The 21,237-nt window shown below is 46.9% G+C and overlaps 2 protein-coding genes across 3 annotated transcripts in view; one reads left to right on the forward strand and one right to left on the reverse strand.

Moving 5' to 3' along the window:
- Nucleotides 1-364: 364 nt before the first annotated feature.
- LOC119228968 (bone morphogenetic protein receptor type-2-like) lies at nt 365-11,302 on the forward strand. Of its 2 annotated transcripts, XM_037489021.2 has the most exons (19): nt 365-906; nt 1,661-1,809; nt 3,893-4,081; nt 4,154-4,363; nt 4,682-4,789; nt 4,878-4,969; nt 5,268-5,498; nt 5,743-5,857; nt 6,198-6,358; nt 6,438-6,585; nt 6,672-6,808; nt 6,931-7,067; nt 7,411-7,603; nt 7,695-7,779; nt 7,886-7,959; nt 8,033-8,137; nt 8,220-8,411; nt 8,696-9,755; nt 9,857-11,302. In XM_037489021.2, the coding sequence occupies exons 2-19, from the start codon at nt 1,683-1,685 to the stop codon at nt 10,144-10,146; spliced, it is 3,654 nt and encodes a 1,217-aa protein (XP_037344918.2). In that variant the 5' UTR covers nt 365-906; nt 1,661-1,682; the 3' UTR covers nt 10,147-11,302. The 2 variants fall into 2 exon arrangements, with proteins under 2 accessions (XP_037344918.2, XP_037344919.2); XM_037489022.2 differs by lacking the exons at nt 365-906; nt 1,661-1,809 and having other exon boundaries at nt 4,040-4,081; nt 4,132-4,363.
- Nucleotides 11,303-12,808: 1,506 nt separating this feature from the next.
- ttn.1 (titin, tandem duplicate 1) overlaps nt 12,809-21,237 on the reverse strand; it is a 147,589-nt gene continuing 139,160 nt past the window's right edge. Inside the window, exons 209-214 of the mRNA XM_062564885.1 lie at nt 20,606-21,211; nt 15,628-20,496; nt 15,266-15,531; nt 15,033-15,186; nt 14,576-14,842; nt 12,809-14,079 (exon numbers count right to left, since the gene is read on the reverse strand). Of these exons, the coding sequence (XP_062420869.1) occupies nt 13,787-14,079; nt 14,576-14,842; nt 15,033-15,186; nt 15,266-15,531; nt 15,628-20,496; nt 20,606-21,211 (6,455 nt within the window). The 3' untranslated portion in view covers nt 12,809-13,786. The remainder of the gene's footprint in view (nt 14,080-14,575; nt 14,843-15,032; nt 15,187-15,265; nt 15,532-15,627; nt 20,497-20,605; nt 21,212-21,237) is intronic.

Raw genomic sequence — 21,237 nt, forward strand, 5'->3', positions numbered from 1 at the left:
TATTTGATCAGTTGCTGCTCAGCGGGTGAGAAACATCCGTTCAGTAATCATCCATTCACACACACACTAAGATAGAAAGAACGATCATGACGTACGCAGATCATGTGAGTAACCGTTGCAACTCATTGATGTTGTTAATATATAATATATAAGTTTTACTTTGAACCTGGTTGTTTGTGACTCAGCACTGTAACAACACATAAAGTCATCTGAGATAATTCTTTGCAGCCGCTCCGTCCATCACAGCTACGTTGCTTAGTGGAAGTGGAGTCAATTTCCTAAGAACTGCCTTTTCTTTTCTTACCTCCTCATGCACTCTCCTAACCACCTTTCCTTGACCCCGTGACATTTTCCACAGAGGTAAAAAAATAGTGGTTAAGAGGACATTTCTTTGAGAATTCTAATCTGGCCTGGGATTTTTCTCCCTTGGTACAGAGGAAGTGGAGAACAGTTGCTTTCAAAATAAAAGAGCAGAATTTGAGTTGTTGAAGATTATATTTTTGTCCTCCTTACTGAGATAATAGTGCATAGTATTTCTTTCTCCTGAATTAAATTGATCATGAAACCAGGATATATATATAAATTCATGAATGAGCTTTAGCACGTGCTGCATTAAGCAGCAGCTTGGGCCGCTTCCACCACAAGCTTTTATTCTGACAGTCCCCCGGAGTCTCAGTTCGTGGTGGCGTCAGCACTCTGTCGCGTTTCTGTGGCTGCAGACGAACCCAGTCTCATCCCGGTCTCTGGACTCTCTGGTTCTGATCCAAATACCTACTGATCCGGATCCAACGTGCAGAGGAGAGTCCGAGGCGAGCCGAGCCGAGCCGAGCCGAACCGAAGCTTATCAGACAGACAGCAGACAGGCTGCTCCATCTCCTCCAGCCGAGCCGCCCAGTCTTCCTCCCGGTAAGAACACGCGCGCACACGCGCACACCGGTCAGTCTGTCGGTGGTCACACGTTGACCGTGTGTGCGCATGTGTGTGCGTGTGCATGAGCCACACCCTTCAGTCCTCAGCTGTTTTACCGCCGTCGTTAAATTTACCTGCTGATGAAAATCGCAGGTGATCAATAATCTGATATAGGTGTTCCGATCAGTGACTGTACAGGGCGCACACACGCACCAGGCCACACCACATGTATGATGCGGTGTGTATTACAGGTGTGTGTGAGAGAGAGAGCGCCTGGATCATGAAGGTCACACTGAAATATTAAAATCCTAGCTAATTAAAGGTCAGCCGATTTATTGATGTTATAAGAATATGTTAATGTTAAAATAACACACACACATTATATAATTAGGGCACTATTGAGTAATTTGAGTACAATATAACAATAACATAAGGATGAATTAGAATTCAATTAAAATTAACCCTTATTTAAGCCCCGCCCCTCTACCACAGATCGACCAATCACAGCATGTCTGTGCTATGCTAGCTCTGGAGTATTTGAATTATTGTAAGTTAACATTGGGCAAAGTAAGCGCCTACCTCAAACGAGGAATAATTTAGAGATGAATGTAAATAATTGTAATAATAGATATTAAGATAAGAGATTATGGATGGACTGAAGTTGAATTAAAGTAAAAACTATTTTCTATTACTATTCTATTATTTTCTCTGTGTTTTTCTCTCAGAAATACAGCATTTCTGTTTCTTTCAGATAATCTGACAGAGGATCAGTGATGCCCGCCTGCGTTTCAGTGAGACGTTGCAAGGACTGGAACCAGCGAAGTGGATCCAACATGGCGGCTGTGGGCGGGGCTTTGTTGACAGTGCGTTTGTGTTTCCTGCTTCTGCCCGCCGTCACTGGTCAGTTCACTGGTCATATTCACTGGTCATATTTTCATATCGTTTATTTTAATGTACAGCACAGGCTCATTTAGCATTGCTTAGCCTTGACTGGAAGCATTATGATCAAAGCTCCCCAAACGTTAGCGAATTTTTAAAACAATATGGATTAAGATTAGTAAAAATATTTGTATCTGAGTATTACTATCACCAAAACAGAAGACAAAATCTTGGCTGGCTAACAACCTAATCATCAATCAACTGAAGTCAGCTGGGTTTAGCTGATCCAAGCGCTGCAGGCTAATGCTAAGCTAACAGGAACTAACCCTGAAACTGGTTGCCAGATATGGAAGCCTTAGAGTTTGATTCCCGTTTACTTCCATTCAGTTCAGAGGCAGAAACATGTTTTCATCTCCTCGGGTCACACCTACATGAAATGTAGCTCCCATCATGCACTGCTTTGAGCTTGCAAAAACAGTTTGTAGGGTGTATTACAAGAACACAGCTCACATTCCTGTTTATCCAACTAATTCCTTCTGCAATTATCACACACAAACACTCCCTCTCTCTCTCACACACACACACAGTCGTCAGCCAGTCTGTGTTCATTTTTGGTTTTGTGTTCATCATGTGACGTGTTTGATAAGACAGACATACACACACACACACACACACACACACATATTCCTCCTTCCTGTGTGTAACAGTAGACTAAACAGTGGTTGGGAGGGTCAGTCAGATTCCTCTGTGAAGGACTTAACGATTAATAGCAGACGTTTGACCTGAACCAGCTGAAGGCAGATAAATGAAAGTTTGTCCTGAAGATGGTGCTAGAGGAAATATCCAGAGGGGTTCATCCTCTGGGGAGATGATCTTAACCAAAACACATAGTTTACAATATCACATATTTATTATGGATGTGGGTGTCTTGGACTTGGGTCTCTGTGGAGCTCTGAGGCCCAAGTCTTGGATTTGGGTTGGGTTCATAGTTAAAGCTCAGATCAGCTGTTAAGTTTGTGTTGTTCAGACTGAAAATCAGTGGAACAATGTCCTACGAGATGTTGGGACATTGGACAAAAAGAGAGAACATTGACAGAGGCAGCTTCTATCATGTTATTGTCCTCTTGCACATCATCAAGAGTTGACTAACGTCCAAAATGTTTCCAGAGACAGCGAGGTGAATCCCTTGTGTTCAGGTCTACAGTCAGAGGACAGACAGGTGAGCCTTCTGTGTTCAGGTCTACAGTCAGAGCACAGACAGACAGGTGAACCCTCTGTGTTCAGGTCTACAGTCAGAGGACAGACAGACAGGTGAACCCTCTGTGTTCAGGTCTATAGTCAGAGGACAGACTGGTGAACCCTCTGTGTTCAGGTCTACAGTCAGAGCACAGACAGACAGGTGAACCCTCTGTGTTCAGGTCTACAGTCAGAGCACAGACAGACAGGTGAACCCTCTGTGTTCAGGTCTACAGTCAGAGCACAGACAGACAGGTGAACCCTCTGTGTTCAGGTCTACAGTCAGAGCACAGACAGACAGGTGAACCCTCTGTGTTCAGGTCTACAGTCAGAGCACAGACAGACAGGTGAACCCTCTGTGTTCAGGTCTATAGTCAGAGGACAGACAGGTGAACCCTCTGTGTTCAGGTCTACAGTCAGAGCACAGACAGACAGGTGAACCCTCTGTGTTCAGGTCTACAGTCAGAGCACAGACAGACAGGTGAACCCTCTGTGTTCAGGTCTACAGTCAGAGCGCAGACAGACAGGTGAACCCTCTGTGTTCAGGTCTACAGTCAGAGCACAGACAGACAGGTGAACCCTCTGTGTTCAGGTCTACAGTCAGAGCACAGACAGACAGGTGAACCCTCTGTGTTCAGGTCTACAGTCAGAGCGCAGACAGACAGGTGAACCCTCTGTGTTCAGGTCTACAGTCAGAGCACAGACAGACAGGTGAACCCTCTGTGTTCAGGTCTACAGTCAGAGCACAGACAGACAGGTGAACCCTCTGTGTTCAGGTCTACAGTCAGAGCGCAGACAGACAGGTGAACCCTCTGTGTTCAGGTCTACAGTCAGAGCACAGACAGACAGGTGAACCCTCTGTGTTCAGGTCTACAGTCAGAGCACAGACAGTGTGCCTTCACTGACAAGCTCCAGGGGGTGGAGCCTCTCAGCGGACCGACCAATGAGCTACGAGGAGCTGTGCAAGAAAACGGCACGGTCCGATGTATCCCTGGCTCCCGCTGCTATGGATTGTGGGAAAAGACAGCAGATGGGGAAATACACCTAGTCAAGCAAGGTGAGACACACACAAACACAATTGAATCATAACATGTGCTTTAAAATAAGACAACGTTCTTCCCATCTTCAGGTTGCTGGACTCACATTGACAACCAGCAGGAGTGTCATGGCGACCGCTGCCTAGTAACTGCAATGCCTTCTCAGATCCAGAACGGAAGCTACAGGTTCTGCTGCTGCAGCCGAGACCTCTGCAATGCCAACTTCACCGAGGCCCTGCCCACCGCCAACAGCCCTGCCCTGAGGCTGTTGAAGGCCGACGGGCACAGCGACAGACAGACGGGTGAGATCTGACGCCTCTTACGCGGCGGGGGTCTGATTATTGGAGTAAAACGACACCAGCTGATGCCTACGTTACGTTTCTCTGATAACGGAAGATCCAAATTAATTCCAGTGGGTTGGTGGATGGTGCCCCCTGATATGATGGTTGGGTAAACACTGCTAACGTTAGCTCAGCGGGTTTCTCTTCTCTTGGAAACATTTGTTATTTGTGTATTTATCAAAATCGAGTTTGAATTTTAAGGAGACCACATACTAAACCGTTAAGAGAGACTTAGAAGAGGAGACATTAACCTTTAGTGACTTCCTCATCATCCAACAGACCACGAGCCGCTGCGGCAGGAGGAGAAGGCACTCATTGCCCTGGTAATCGTTGCCATAGCAGCTGTTGTGATTGTGGCGTTGTTCCTGGGATACCGCACAATGAAAGGTGCCCTCACACAGACACACATACACATACACATACATACACACACACACACTAAATCAAATAGTTTTGCATTTGTTTGTGTATTCAGGGAAGCAGAAGCTTAGTCTGTCGGCTCTGGATGTGATGGAGGCAGCAAACACAGACGGTGCTGTGGACCTGGATCATCTGCAACTACTGGAGGTACACACACACACACACACAAGAGTACCTGAACAGGTAGTCTATAGTGTAGACATCATGATGAAATCATCAGGTTTTTTACATAGACTAGCTCAAACCTATTTTCAAAGTTTGAGAAATCGATGAAACAACTTAACATAAATGTAATATAGTGTATTAAATATAATATAAACATATAATATATATATATATATATATAAGAAATATAATAAAATATACTAATGTAAAATGAAACATGGTAAATGTAATATAATATATAGAAGCTCTTCTCTAATGGCGCTCTCCTTCCTCCTGACAGCTGATTGGTCGAGGGCGTTACGCCACGGTGTTCCGTGGCTCTCTCAACGAACGCTGCATTGCCGTCAAACTCTTCAGCTCAGCCCACCGCCGCAACTTCTGCAACGAGCGCTCCGTCCACGGCCTGCCGCTGCTGCAGCACCCCCACCTCGCCGGCTTCCTAGGCGCCGAAGAGCGGGTGGCGGCCGACGGGAGGCCCGAGTTCCTCATCCTCATGGAGTTCTACCCACAGGTGAGAAGTGCCAGAGGTAGAAGTACTACAATGAACTGCTGCTGCTCACTAACACACATATGCACACAAGGAGACACACACAAACACACGCAGAAGCAGAGACACACATGCAGAGACACACACAAACTCACATAGGAAGATACTCAACTACTTCACTTGCATAAACAATGTTTGTTTATAGCCACATGTGTTTATCTATACACACACGCATGACCTGAACATAAATACTGTCTCCCTGTCTCAGGGAAGCCTGTCTGGCTACTTGTCTCACCACACGGTGGACTGGTCTACCTGCTGCAGGATGACTCACGGTGTGACCAGAGGACTCGCCTTCCTGCACACTGAACTCTACAAAGGAGGTATTATTAGAAGTATTGTTACTCTTATTGTCATCAGGAGCAGTCGTAAGGTTATAAATAAATACAATCTCTTCAAACAGCATCAATGCTCCCCCTGCTGGTGACTGCAGGAAACACGGCTTAATTTTGTTAATATTGTATATCCTCTCAGACCAGTATATATACTGGTTCCTCCTTTTACACCAGTAGGAAGACTGGCCCCTTCTCTCTGACTAGTAGGAAGACTGGCCCCTTCTCTCAGACCAATAGAAAGACTGGCCCCCTCTCTCTGACCAGTAGGAAGACTCGTCCCTTCTCTCGGAGCAGTTTGTATACTGGTCTCTTCCGCCTCTGCCCTCAGACCAGTACAAACCGGCGGTGGCCCACAGGGACGTGACCAGTAGGAACGTCCTGGTCCGGTCAGACCTGTCCTGCGTCCTGGCTGACTTCGGTCTGTCAATGCGGCTGACGGGAACCCATCCCTGTCGCCACGGAGACGAGGACACCGTGGCCATATCTGAGGTTGGGAGATGCAACAGGTGTTGGTGATCCCATGGGCTTGAGCAGAGTCAGAGGGGTTCACCTGTGTGTGTGTGTGCAGGTGGGGACGGTGCGGTACATGGCCCCAGAGCTTCTGGGAGGAGCTCTGAACCTGAGGGACTGCGAGTCGGCGCTGAAGCAGGTGGATGTCTACGCTCTGGGGCTCCTCTACTGGGAGAGCTTCAGGAGGTGCTCTCACCTGTTCCAAGGTGAGTGTCGGCCGCACAACACAATACTACAAGTACTCGTTGTGTAGTGTCAATACTACATTACTTTGTACCTTGTGGGTGCTTAGGTGAACCAGTACCAGAGTACCAGCTGGCCTTCCAGGAGGAGCTCGGGAACCATCCCAGTTTGGAAGAGATGCAGATTCTGGTCGGCAGAGAACGGTTCAGACCCAGATTCCCTGAGGCTTGGAAGGAGAACAGCCTGGTGGGTGTCCCTGTCCTCCCCTTACCTCACATGTCCTTCCCTGTGCTCAACTGTCTTTACATTCCCTTTTCTATCCTCTGTGCCCACCTGTCCTGTCCTGTGCTCACATGTCTTGTACGTAGGCCTTGCGCTCCCTGAAGGCGACCATGGAGGATTGTTGGGATCAAGACGCTGATGCTCGGCTCACTGCTCAGTGTGCTGAGGAGAGACTGTGTGAACTCACACTGCTGACTACACACAGCGCAGTACACAACCACAGGTACACGCAGAGATAAACACAAAGGGACGCAGTACACAACCACAGGTACACGCAGACATACACAACAACAGGTACATGTAGACATACACGCACAGGTACGCAGTACACGCAGAGATACACACAAAGGGACGCAGTACACAACCACAGGTACATGTAGACATACTGTATACACAAAGGGACGCAGTACACAACCACAGGTACACACAGACATACAACAAAGGGACACAGTACACAACCACAGGTACACACAGATATACAACAAAGGGACGCAGTACACAACCACAGGTACACGCAGACATACACACAAAGGCACGCACTACACAAAAACTGATTTCCCTCTCAGGAATCTGTCTCAGGGCCGGTGGCCTTCTCCGGTTGGCTCCGCCTCTACCTACATTGAGGATCTCCAGGTGGGCGTGGCCAAGAATCTTCCAGGGGACGGCAACACAGCAGCGGTGGTCAAGACGACCATGAGTGCAGCAGAATGCTGTGAAAACAACCGAAACTCCATCAACTACGAGCGACAGCAGGCACAGGTACCACCTATGTGTATATATATATATATATATATATAATTATCTTTAACTATATTTAACTTTATTTATTATATGTCTCTTTCTGTCTCAGACTCGAACGTCCACATCAGATATCTATGTGTTATCCAGCACCACCCTGCCACCTGCCACCAACCTTTGCTCCATTTTCGAGTTTGGTAAGTCACACACACAACAAAGTGCATACATACACACCAACATGGGTGTTTCTTGTTAGTCTAGAATGGACGTTTTTCTCAGGAACTGAACGTGTCCCTGATGCAGGTTTCTCCGGGTCCAAAGTTCCGGTACGTCTGTCCGAAGAAGACCTGGATGCTGTGAAACTGAAGGCAGAGGAGGTCTGTATCTTCATGGTCTACTGAGCAAGCTAGGTGTCCTCACATGCATTACACTCTTGCCCTGTCTCCATAGGTCCAGAAAAACCTGAGAGAAGGTTCTGACGAGATCCGAATGGAGCATTCACAGAAGCAGTTTGCTCCAACCGAGCAAGAGGCTTACAGACTGTCGCACCGTCAGGTCTAGAGGCTTAGTACTACTCGTACTAGTACTAATACCTTTCTGAATGTGCCAGGTAACATTGCTCCTGTCCTACATATAGGGGAACTCTTTTCTGGATCTCCAGGGTGAACAGGAGGTTGTGGGTTCGGTCGACTCTCCCCCCTCCTTTCAGCCCCTTTCCGAACAGCAGACCCTGCCTCACAGGCCCACCAGTCTCCAGCTCCTCCCAAGAACAAGGGACGCCTCTTCTCGACTTGGGAACCTGGGAACGCTTAAGTCATACCACAGACAGGTACAGGAGGGTCTACTAGAGACCTGTCAATCAGCATGTAGCCCCGCCCAAAAGCACCCCCTTTAGGGTCACTAGAGAGGATGAAACTTTAATACATGAAGCTTTGAACCGAAAAGTCAAACTCAAAAAATAACACTAGAATTCCAGTTCCTTATACCTTCCTGGAGTTCTAGAGTTATTTAAGCCTTCAGTTTGTTTTGTTTGAAAATCATAACTTCACAATATTTTATAATAATAACCTTATATTTAGTTGTGTTACTAATCCATAACATTCTGTATTTCAGGTGGAAACAGGCGTTGCTAAAATGAACACGGTGATGGTTGCCATGCCTGTAGCACCCATTCAGGTAACCACGGTGACCAAGAACATCAGCGTGAGAGGCAACACTGGCGGTCGGGTCTACTCTAAGTTGGACCAGACCACCAACAGCTACAGCGCCGGTGTTCCCACCCTGGTGACGAGCGGCATGACGGGAGGAGGTCAAACCAACCCGGCCGGTCCACAGCTGGAGGAGGAAGACAAGATACAGGGCCGGATCATCGGATGCGACAACCTGGACCTGCTCAACTCCAGTTTGGACGAACATGAACCGCTGTTGAAGAGAGAGCATCCACCGGCCGAGAGCGAGCTTCTTCCTCTCCATCATCGTCATCATCATTCACAAACGGGCATCGTAGGGTCGGGCCAAGGTTCAAACTCCAACAACAACAACAACAATAGTGCGGCCCTGGGATCCAATGTGACAATCCAGAGTTTGAAGGTCACACATGAGAAAATGATTGGTTCAGAGGTCCGTCAAGGTCCAAAACCAGAGCTAGGTCCAGCAAGTCAGCAAATGAACGAGTCTCTTGTTTCAGCGGACCTTGAGCCAAAAGCACAGGATGGAGCACAGGATGTAGCATTCCCATGTGTCCAGAGGGCCTGTTTTGCAGAACCATCACCAAGCTTTGGGTCATCCAGAAGCCCAGAAGCTCACCTGGTTGCCACTGCACTGGTTTCAGACCATAGAAATCAAGATTCTTGCTCAGCTCCAGTGCAGGCACCAGAGGCCCAGGGATCTCCAAGTTCACAAGACCCAAACACCTCATCTTCAACAGCTCTGCTTCCAACTGCTTTTACCCATGGTCCAAAACTTGACCTAAGACCTCCAGTCTCAGATCCGGAAGATCCAGTAGTGAATCCAAAAGCTTTAGTTTTAGAGGTTCAAATCCCAGAACCTGCGGCTCCACAGAGTCCAACCTTGGATCCAGAAACTCCAGATGTGCTGTGGACCCAGATGCGAAAGGCCCGAGCCCAGAGGCGTGATCGTCCCTGTTCCCTGGACCTGTCCTGCATCTCCTCAGGTGAGTCCATAGGAAGTACTGAAGAACCAATTAGTTACTCACATCCCTTGTTAAACGTGTTCTACCTGTGACTTAAACTCATGTTGCGTTTCCCCCGACAGATGACGGAAGTCTGAAATCTTCGGGAGAGAAAATAAAACGTCGCATCAAAACTCCGTACACCCTGAAGAAATGGCGTCCCTCCTCCTGGTTTGTCTCCACAGACACGGCTCACGGACCGGATTTCGAGTTCTACCATTTACCTTCCGATCCTCACGGAGAAGGAAGCATCCCCAAGATAAATCAGTCCAAATCCAGCATGGCAGTGTTTCTGGTGGCAGGCGGAGGCACAGCGGCTACGGCGTCCCAGGTGACCACAATCTCAGACCGTGACGGAATGACCCGCTTCTGAAAAGAGAGCAGATTTCTTTTTAAATTTCTTTACTTCTTTCCTTCTATTTTGTGGTGGGAAATTGAGGGTGGAGGATACCTCTAGTTTTGGAAGCTTCACCGGGAAGAGATTTGGGACTTTTTTTTAGTTGTTAACTGATCCAGACCAACCTATCGGGATAAAATATCCACACACTGGGTTGCAGTAGGAGGCCCAACATCTACGAGAGAGAAACGTACCTTATGGTCCTCATGGGTAAAGTTTTTCCCTAGGGTCAAGGCCTTACCTGGAGCCAGTAAGCCACGCCCACTAGCAACAGCAGCCTAGTAGCATTTCTTGGACATCATGGACCTTTACGCTACGGGGTCCAAGCTGAAAGTCAGAGTCAAATCATCGGACTCAGCCTTCCTGGGATGCCAAATACTGCGACTTGTATTTTGGACCCTGATAGTATCAGGTAACCCGGGCCAGGAGATTCCTCCCAGGTAGATGTTCGGCTAAAAGCTAGCAAAAAAAGTCAGTTAAAAGTTAGAATTATTATTATATAAGTTTCCCCTAATCCTAACCATAACCATGCTATATTAATTTGGTTATTTATTTAGGAATCTGTTGCTTTCAAGCTTTCCTATATGCAGTAAGCTCATGATGTATAACCACGTTCTTCACCTGTTGAGAGGAAAAAGCAAGTGGAGAAGATGGATGAGCCACGTTCCATCGGTCTTGTGACCTGCGTGACGTGCTTAGGATCCTTTGGCAAGAGCGCTCTCATGTTTTTATCTTTATTTAGAGTGTATGAAAAGATGAGACGATATCAGAATAAAAACGATGAACCCCCGAGTTAAACCACTCATATATTACATTATACATACAGCTAATTCATAACTAAATTGTAAACTGGCTCTACCTAAACAACTTACTTCAATTAAAATCGAAACAAGTGATTCTCTTTTTGAAAAGTGGATCCGTGAACCTTAGGATTGTTTGGGATTATTTTATTATAAAGACATTTAGAAGCAGATTTCTACAATATCAGATCTGTTTTAATGGAGTTGGGCTTGATATTTTATAAAAAAAAGAGAAAATGAACTCGACTGAAATAAGTTGGTGCATTTTTATATTTATGTTCTGAAATGTTTTTTTATGGCTGATTTAATAAATTCTAAGTTGATCCTCTGGAGTTATGTGTCAAACCTCTAACTGCTCCTTAAAACATGCAAATACAGATATTGTATATATATAATAATAATTAGTATTATATAATAATAATTAGTATTATATATATGTATATTAAATGATGGTTTAGCTGGCTCTGGTTGATCTAGTCAATGTTTAGCTAGCCCTGGTTCAGTTATCCAAGCCTTTGCCAGTCTTGCTCTGGAAGCTGTATGTTTCACAGTATCAGAGTACAATTTGAGAATTTTGCGTGTGATCAGATGTTCTAATTGAGAGTGATTCACATTTCCTCCATGAGGTCAATGTGCAGAATAATAGCTATGTATGCTAACTAAGTATGCAACGTGCTCATATCTCTGATATGATCAATCCCAAATCTATATTGTATGTGGTCACATTTAGCTTCCTGTTAACTGGTTCTAGTGAGTGGTCGGGATCATAGATATATCTGTAAAAGGACATCCTGTACTTATTTTAGATCACTACCAACACAATGTTATGGGTGAGCGAGTGCACTTTAACAAGATGGCCGGACGTTCGACTCTGTTGGCCGGCAGCGCGGACGAGACATCTAGCCTTTATATATATATACATGGTCTGGATAGTCCCTTCACAGCCTGTAGTTCACATAGTCATCAATGCAGAGGACTACATGTCAACTGTAGTTATCACATTTGAGTATTTTATTTCTGATGTGTCTTTGTCTTCGAAGCTGCTTGATCATATTACTATATAATATTCATTAATAAATATGTACTTATCAGAGAGTGTAATTAGTGGGCATAGGGGTATTGCACGCAACCAGGGTAAGGGATTAAACCGGGATATTCACGTTATCCTGGATGAATTTACCTCTGACTTGTTTGCATCAAAGCAGGTTAAATTAAACCCAGCCAAGTAACCATGGTGATTTATTCTTTGCAGCTAGCCTGGGTTTGATGTGTTCCTTTTAATGTGTTAAAAGGAGCCCGAGAGTGAGACAAAGTCTGTCTCAAGCCCCATAGGCTCCAATACAAATCTGGCAACAAATTTCTAAAAAACACGTTTTGTAAACTGCTGCCAGAGCCGTATTAAGAACCAGAGAGCTATGTAAACCACACTGTTGCAGTAGAAGTGAGGCAGTATACCTGACATCTCGAGTAATTTAATAAAGTTATGTGAACACCATGATGACAACAACGTGAACATGAAGCGCTCAGATAATCGTTTCACTCACTTATCTGTTAGCTAGCATTAGCCTGCTACATGTTTTCATACTAACGTTGCTGTGGTGACAGTTAGGAATTCTAGAAAATGTTTCCTAAATATTATATTCTTTCCGCATATTACTTAGTAATTGTATTTGTTTCTGGAAGTTATGAAATATTTTTTTTAATTTTTAAAATCAAGTTGATTCTTTTGACTTTTCACCTCTGGGGGGGTGCAAAGGTAAAAGGGAGCTGAGCTTTGGTTCTAATGATAGACCCCACACATTTAAGGACTACAACACAGAACGATAAGGGGAGGAGAGTGGTGCTGAAATCATGCTTTATTAAATCAGAAATGCATAAAACTCAAGGAGGATGAGGTACAGATATTCAGATAAATCAAAGTGCAGGGCCTCTCGTCTTTTCTCAGGAGATGATGTTGCCGTGGAGAATAAAGACTACCCTGAAACCACTAAAAGCTACACACGCAAAACACTCTAAACACACAAACTCAACATTAGCTAGCTAGATATCCTCCAAGAGGCAGCGCCACTTCCTCTTCACTTCTTACTCATTAAGGCCAGGAGGAAGCGGCGCTCCCTAAAACAAAAATAAACCCGCTGCTGGACGGCGGCGGAGCGACTCGTGCCGCTCGCGCTCCGCCGCCGTCCTGATGTCAGCCGGTTGGAGCTCAAGGGGCCATAAACGCGAGGGTACGCAAACGGCGCCCGGGGCCTTAAAACTGGCGGTGCAACTCGTAGGAAATTGTAATAAATATGTGTGTCGCTCGCGGGGGGAGCTCATGGGGACCTTTGTCGTGGTGTAACGTCGTCGGGGAGCCTCTCGACCCGCCGAGGCAGCTTCAGACTTCAACGCGTGGTTGAGGCACAGAGTTTAGTTTCTCCGTCTGACGGGGTATTCGTTCCTCGAGGAACTTTCTCCCGTCAAACTACACTTAGTTTCACTTAGTGTCAGTTCATATATTATTGTCATAAATAACAATGCATACATTTCCCATAACCGTTCAATTCGGCTATATACATTATGTACATGTCACAGAAAAGTTGTTTAAAAATCTTAAGTCTTAATCGTCCAATATGGCACATTTTATAACAACGTTAGACTTGAGTCTAGTTTGGCATAAATTAATGTCAAGTTTGGTGCAAAAATAGTTCATATTTACAAGAACAGGAATTCAGAACTTTACCATGTCATTGCTAATTCGCTAAATAAAAAAGTCCTGAAAGAGCGAGAAAAAACGGGGGGGAGGGAAGGGGGGGATAATAAATTGTTATTTTTGTTCACATGGAGCGGACGTGGACGTTGACAGTGGCAGAGGCAGAGCCAAGCTCGTTGGAGAGCCGAAGGGTGTAGGCACCACCGTCGGCCTCCTTCACTGCAGAGATCACCAGGGTGGAGAGTTCGGTGCCGGTCTCGATGCAACACCGCCCGTCTTTGTCAGGGAGAGGCTTCCCTGAGCGGACCCACTGCACCGAGGGTGCGGGATCTCCAGAGAAGAACCCAGCCACGCTCAGGGGCTGGCCCAGCTTGGTGCTGACGTCCTGCGGGAGGGCTTCAACCTTCGGGGGGGTGCCTGGAGACGAGGACGACGACAAGGTCAGAGGTCGAGAATTAAAATGTGTAAACGAGAGCTTGACTAAAAAAATCACGAAGAAAAGGATGATTATTAACCGCTTAATGTAGTCTTATCAGCTTACTATTCAATGCTATAATTGAACATGTAATGTATAATAATAAGTAATTACGTCACCTCTGGCGGTCATTTTGTTGGAGACCAGTATCGTCCAATCTTAACTGTCATAACTTCATGTTTGTAAATAAATCAACTCACTTTGAGTCCCATCTTGTGGAATGAGTCCATAATCTACTTCATTGGCAGATGACCGGTTATTTTTATAATTCTTCATAACCATCACTGAAAATGTATTTTCAAAACCTTTATTTTACATTAATGCAAAAGTCTCCAGTTGATACCAGACGTATTAAACTTGCAGGACGTCTTTACTCACAAACATTTGTACATCCTGTATTTCCAAACCAAAGAATCCATACACATGGAAGCATCTCACCTCGTTTGAGCCTCAGTGAGGAGGAGGATGCAGAGGAGGAAGAGACATCGGCATGCGAATGAGCAGACATCTCCATGACTTGGTTGCTGGAGCTCATGGACACCACCGACTCAGCCGTCATGGCCGACATGCTAGACGCAGACATGCTCTGATACGAGAACTCGGCTGCCTCCGTCAGAACGGAAGAGTTCGATAAACTTTCCTGCATGCTTGCAGCAGAAACTCTTTGTTCCACAATTATCATTTGTGTCGGTTCTTCGACAAGTGCTGCAAGGATGCAAAAGGACAAACACATTTCTCACATCACAATGTGCACGAGTTCACGGGCAGAGCGCAAGCTAGGGGGCTCAAGCTCTGATCTTTGGGTGGAATATAAAGGGTTTCTTTAGTGTAGGCCAAGCGACATGTTAGACACAGAGTGTGTAACTGTGTTAGTTTAGACACAGCAGAAACCTACTGATGACGCTGAGGGAGGACGTGGCGGAGCACTGTCCGAACTGATTGGTGGCTTTTATGGTGTATTTCCCGCTGTCTGCCAGCGTTGCTTCACAGATCTCCAGAGTGTGCACAGCCAGGGATCTGCTCAATCTCACGTTGGATGACCCAGATATCTGCAAAGAGAGTATTTCAATTTTAATACAATTACCCAATAAATAGACCACAAATAACTTTCAGGAGTACACTACTCACCATCATGTTGTCTTTTAACCACTCCACCTTGGGGGATGGATTTCCTGCAAGTTCACACGTGAATTTGACTTGTTGCCCCTCGTTGACGTTCTGGGATCTGGGCTGAACCAGGATCTGTGGTGCGTCCGAGTGCTCAGACACGTCTGTGGTATCGAACAGACAACAGGCCTTTTCCTCCTCCACAGAGGACAGGAACTCATCATAGACTATTTCCTGTTTCATGACTTGCTCTGAGACTTCAGCTGTGCTAATGCAGCTTTTTGAGCCTGAAGAAGGGGGAAAAACATGGAAGAGTTAGGAAACAATTTATTTTATTTTACTTTGTTAAGGCTATTTGCTTCAGCCAGCAAGTGTGTTCCTACCTTGTACAGTGGTTGGAGTTGGGGATTTGGGAGTTGGGGACTTTGGTGAGACCGGAGACTTGATTCTCTGAGGTGACTTAATTGGTTCAGGAGACTTGACCCTCTGAGGAGATTTCACTGGTTCAGGGGACTTTGTAAGAGGCGACTTTGCCTCTGGGGAGGTGATCCTGGGAGGGGCGACCACCTTCTCCTTGGAGTCAGACTTGCGAATGGCCAGAGAGAATTGGGCCTCTTGTTTGCCTCCAGCATTTTCCACCAGCAGTGTGTAGCTGCCTTCATCTGACGCCTCAACAGCTGAGATCTCGAAAGAAGAGTTGTACTGAGTGGAGACAATGTGATGTCGGACCGAGGAACCAATAACAGCTCCTTCGTGCAGCCAGGTGATGGAAGGTGCTGGCTCGCCATCCACATCACACTCAAACCTGGCGAGACTTCCCTCCTCCACAGTCAGGGACCGGGGCTTGCTCAGGATCTTGGCAGGAACACTTGGCTTTTCAACAACAGTGGTGGTCTTTTTCAAAGTTTCAGTAGAACTTTCCATAACCTTTGTCTGAGAGGAGGAGACGTGATAGACTTCTGTTCTGGTCATTTCTGGCAAGTGGGAGGATGGAGGCTCCTCGTCTTTGTGGAATGAAGAGAACGCAGCATATTCTGCTCCTGCTACATCCAATGTGGCATAGTCAGAAGTTTCTCCTTTGGTGTTCTTGCAAACCACGCGGTAAGTGCCGGAGTCTTCAGTCTCACAGTTGCTGATCTTGAGAGTCAGAACCCCACTGATGTTGGTCATGTGGTATTTGCTGGTCTGATGGATCTCTTTGTCATTGTGGAACCACTTGACCTGAGGCTCTGGTTTGGCCTGGATATTCAGGGTGAACTTTGTGTTGGAGCCGTAGGGTACTCGGTGAGATCGCAGCCTGATTGTAATACGTGGGGTGTGGTCAAGGCTGAATGGAGACTGTGTCCCCGCCTCAAAGGTCCTCTCTACGGATTTTCTCTCCAATCTCAGAGCCTGCTTTCTCTCTTCGTACCTGGAGGCAAAGTCCACTTTAGGAAGGGCAACTTCAGCTCGATCTGGGGTTTGCGTTCTCTTGACGGGTTCAGGCATTTGGAGCTTCTTGATTGGTTTAGGAACATATTCAGAGGTGAAAGATGTCAGGTGCTCGGAGTCAATGTCCTTAGAGTATGTTGTTAAAATGGTGGTTGATTCTTTTTTTAATGTCCGAGTCTTCTCCTCAAACTCCATGCGCTTGATTTCACTCTTGTAAGCGGACATTCTCTGAGCGGTTCTATGTGGCCGCAGCAGCTCCTGTTCCTCCCTCTCATCATACACCTTCTGCTTCTGCCTTGGAGCTTTGTATGTGGCTTTGTCGTGCCGCTGGCGGAGGTCAACATAACTTGTGCCGGCGTCATATTTTGACGGAATTCGGTAGGAGTCATATCTGCAGATTTTGTCTCCCTCTTTGTCATCACTATAGACTTTTTTCGGAGAGGAAGGACGCAGGGCGGACAGCTCAAAGCGAACAGGACTGTGGCTCGGTGGAGAAGCCGAGAAACCAAGCTCCAGCTCTTCCTCCAGACGCAGCCTCTCCTCCTCAGTTCTCTTCATGGACAGGTACTCATTCACAGGTAGCAGTAGCTCCTCATCTGACAGGTCACCCAGGGACCTCCTTCTGATCCTGTGGTAGGTCTCCATCTCAGGGGAAGGGGAGCGATGCCTTGCAGGCCTTACAATCTCCAAGTCATCCTGAGTCAACAGCGAGATGTGCCATTTAGGCTTATAATGGTCCTTAATCCGGATGGGCACCTCATAGAACTGCTCCCACCTGGAGAGGCGGATACGCTTCATTCTCTTCTGCTTGATTTTATCCATAGGCTCAGGAAACTCGTACTGATCCCGCAGCGTCTTGTACCATTTCATGTCAGAAAGTGGCTGGAAGTGTTTTATCTCCACGTCCTCCTCAAGAGCCGCTGGGTTTATGACCCGAGGAGACGGCACGTCATAGGGCATACGCAGCCTCTTCTCATCTGCTCGTTTCTTCCTCTCCTGTTTTTCTTTCTGTATCTCAGCCTCGGTCTTCTCGCCCTTCTTAGTTGTCACAGCGGGTTTGAACATGGTGGCTGCCTCCCTGACAGCTTGCACTGCTGCCGATGGTAAAGGTATGAAGACGGTGTCGGCCAAAATCTGTGACAGCCGAACTTTCTTGTCTAACTCCATCTTCCCAGCCATTAACTTTTTCTCCTTTTCACTGGGTTCGTATTCCTTTTTCACATGGCTGACACGTTCTACTTTGAGTGTTGCCTGGCAACTGGCAGATCCAGCCGAATTGGTCGCAGTCACTCTGTATACACCAGAGTCCTCGCAGAGAGTATCTCTCACATGAAGGATGAAGTAATCCAGACCCTCGTGCACAACCTCAATTGATGGTCCGAAGGGTAAAGGCATGCCATCCTTCTCCCACTTCAGAACGGGATGGCCTGATACTCTAATCTCAAAGCGTACATTCTGGCCCTCTTTGCAGTCGACATTTGCGAGCAGACGTTTGAACATGGGCCTCAGAGTGAGGTCTGCCGGTTTAGGTCGAGGAACAACGGTAAGGCGGGCCTTGCAGCTGTCATCCCCAAACCTGTTACGGGCCACGACGCTGTACTCTGCATCATCCTCATTCTCAAGTTTGTGGATAATCATTTGGTACAGACCCTTGTCACTGATGAAAGTGTACTTTTTGTCATCTTCGCCAGGAATGAGCTTCTGTCCGGATTTGTGCCAGACGACACGAGGTTCAGGGTGAACGGTGATGGTTACACTAAAGCGCACATCCTCACCAATGTAGGAAGTGCGATTGACGAGAGGAAGGGTGAACTCCGGTGGTTTCTGAAGCATTCTGGCAGTGTCGACTCTGCGCTTTGTTTTTTTGACGACTCGGGTGGTGAAGAAGTCACGGTAAGATCTAACGCCGTTGACGAACAGCTCTGCATAAGCACTGTCCTCACCATACTCATTTACGACCTTGCATCTGTATGTGCCGTCATCTGCTCTTGTGACCTTTTTGATGGTGATCACAGCCAGGCCATCCTCATACTCGATTTCATACTTGTCACCAGCCTCAAGCTGCCTGACGCCACAGTACCAGGTCACTTCAGTCGTGCTATCGTAGTTCTCAATGTTGCAAATGAATTTCACGTTGTCTCCCTCATTCGCCACTACATGGCCGACCTGGCCCCCGACAGGGCCGTGTTCAAACGGCGCGATCTTCACCTTGGAGATGAAGACGCCACGCTGGGATCTGATGGAGCCTCCGCTGGCCACACGAGCTGCAGAGACAACAGTTTTCCACTCTTTCTTCACCATTGTCTGGTAATACCTCTTGTGTCTTACGGTCTGGATGGCCCTGGTGCCAATCTCCTCCACGGGTCTGGTTAACCATGGATGTGCCAGAGCCTCAGCAGCAGACATACGATGCTTTCTTTCCTTTGTCATCAAGCGATCTGTAAAGTCTAATGCATCAACACTGACCTGCTTGAAGGACTCATCGTCGTAGCTATAAGCTGCGTTTGAGATGTTGTCAATCATCTGTTGGTTGGTCTCAGCTGTGAATGGATTCAGTCCACTGAGGAGCACATAGGCAAGGACACCAACCGACCACATGTCAGTGACGGTGCTAACCATGTCAGACTGGTGGATCTCAGGGGCAGCATACTCTGCAGTGGTATACTGGATCTTTATTTGGTCTCCAGGAGTCAGGTGCCTGGACTGGCCCAACTCAATAATCTTTACATTAGAGCCGGTTCTAGTTGTGTACACAATGTTCTCTGGTCTGATATCAAAGTGACCAAAACTCTCAGCATGCAGAAACTCAAGCGCTGAGCAGATCTGCCTGATGTAGTTAGCAATCTCCCGCTCATTAAGCTCAAAATCAGCTGTGTTGAGGCGCTCGAATATGTCAACGCCGGCAATAAAGTCATAGATCATCACTAGCTCCTCGGGGCTTTCAAAAGACTCGTGGAGGAGAAGGTAGTTCATATGTTTGGCAAGATTCAATGTGGCAATTTCCTTCTTGACAATTGCTTGATCGGCACCTCTCACCTTAAAGAATTTAGCCATATATGTTTTCTCAGAGCTGATGTTAACACAGCGGTGGACAATGCCAAACTGACCTCGGCCCAATTCCTCTGCAATGGCATATTTGTTGTGCATGTTCTTGGCCTCAGAGTGAACCTTGCCCCTGGGGACGTGGTCGCTGTTATCAACCTCCCTATCGTAGAGCAAAACTCTTGATTTGTCCTCTTTGGTCATCACTGGTCCACTGGACTCAGATGGAGCACTTTGACCAAATTTGTTCTCAGCGATAATTCTGAACTGATAGCTTGTTCCTCCAAAGAGATTGATCACTGTATAGTGGGTGTCACGGGACTGAGCAACACGCTCCCACCTCTCGGCAGTGGTGGGGCACTTCTCAATGATGTAGCTGATAACCCGGCTGCCTCCGTCGTTGGCCGGGGCCACCCAGTTCAGCGTGACCGAGTCTCTGGAGACATCACTGGCTTTGAGTCCACGTGGAGGATCGGGAACGTCGGCTACATCCAGCTCGACCGTCTGCTGGTCAATGCCAAATCTATTCTTGGCGCAGACAATGTAGAAACCGGCATCCTTCTTCTCGACTCCATTGGTGAAGACCAAAGAGGTAAACGATCTGGTGACAATGACCTGGTAGTGGCCATTGCTGTCAATAAGATCCTGTCCCTTCTGCCATGTGATGACAGGATCTGGTTTGCCGCTGAAAGGAATCTTAATGTTGATCATCTCTCCACGCAGGGCAGGGATGGCTTCTTTGTCCTTCAGGTTCTTTGGCAGGTGAATTTTGGCAGGGACTGGAAATGAGAGAAATTGTTTAACTGAGATCTTTCAAATATTTTTGTATTAGTTTTGGTATTGGTTAGAAAATATCTAATTGGAAAAGATGGGTATCTGTGAGCTTACCTTCAACATCCAGAGAGACTGTAGCACAGATGGAGCCTCCCTGATTGGTGGCTCTGATCTGGTACACAGTGGAGTCTTCCTCATCTGCCTCGATGATAACCAACTGGTGGTAGCCTCCCTTGAACTCTTGTATCTTAATCTTCTTGCCATCAGAGTGGATCTCCTTTCCTCGTCTAAACCATTTAATCACAGGCTTCGGCTGCCCTATGATCTTGCAGACAAGGGTAGCGTTGCTCTTGTACTTGACACTCATGTTCCTGAGCTCCTCCTTAAAAGCAGGAGCACGAATCTCTAAAGTTGTGGCCGGAACAATGGGAGCAGTCTCCTCGCTGTAGTTGCTCTGCCCACCTAGGTTCTCACACTTTACACGGAAGATGCACTCAGCGCCTTCGGTCAGATGCTTGACGGAGATCACAGTCTGTTTGATCTCATCAGTGGTCACTGGAGTCCAGTTGCTCCATTCCTTCTTGTCCTTCTTGTGCTTCTCCTCGAGGCAGTAGCTCTTGATCTTGGAGCCGCCGTCGCTAAGTGGAGGCTTCCAGGAAACCACGCAGGAGTCTTTGGTGATTCCAGAAACAACTGGTGACAGAGGTGGTGATGGTTTCTCTGTGGACCGGAATATATAAATCACA

Source organism: Pungitius pungitius, chromosome 10 (assembly GCF_949316345.1).
Source record: "Pungitius pungitius chromosome 10, fPunPun2.1, whole genome shotgun sequence".
Taxonomy (NCBI): Eukaryota; Metazoa; Chordata; class Actinopteri; order Perciformes; family Gasterosteidae; genus Pungitius; species Pungitius pungitius.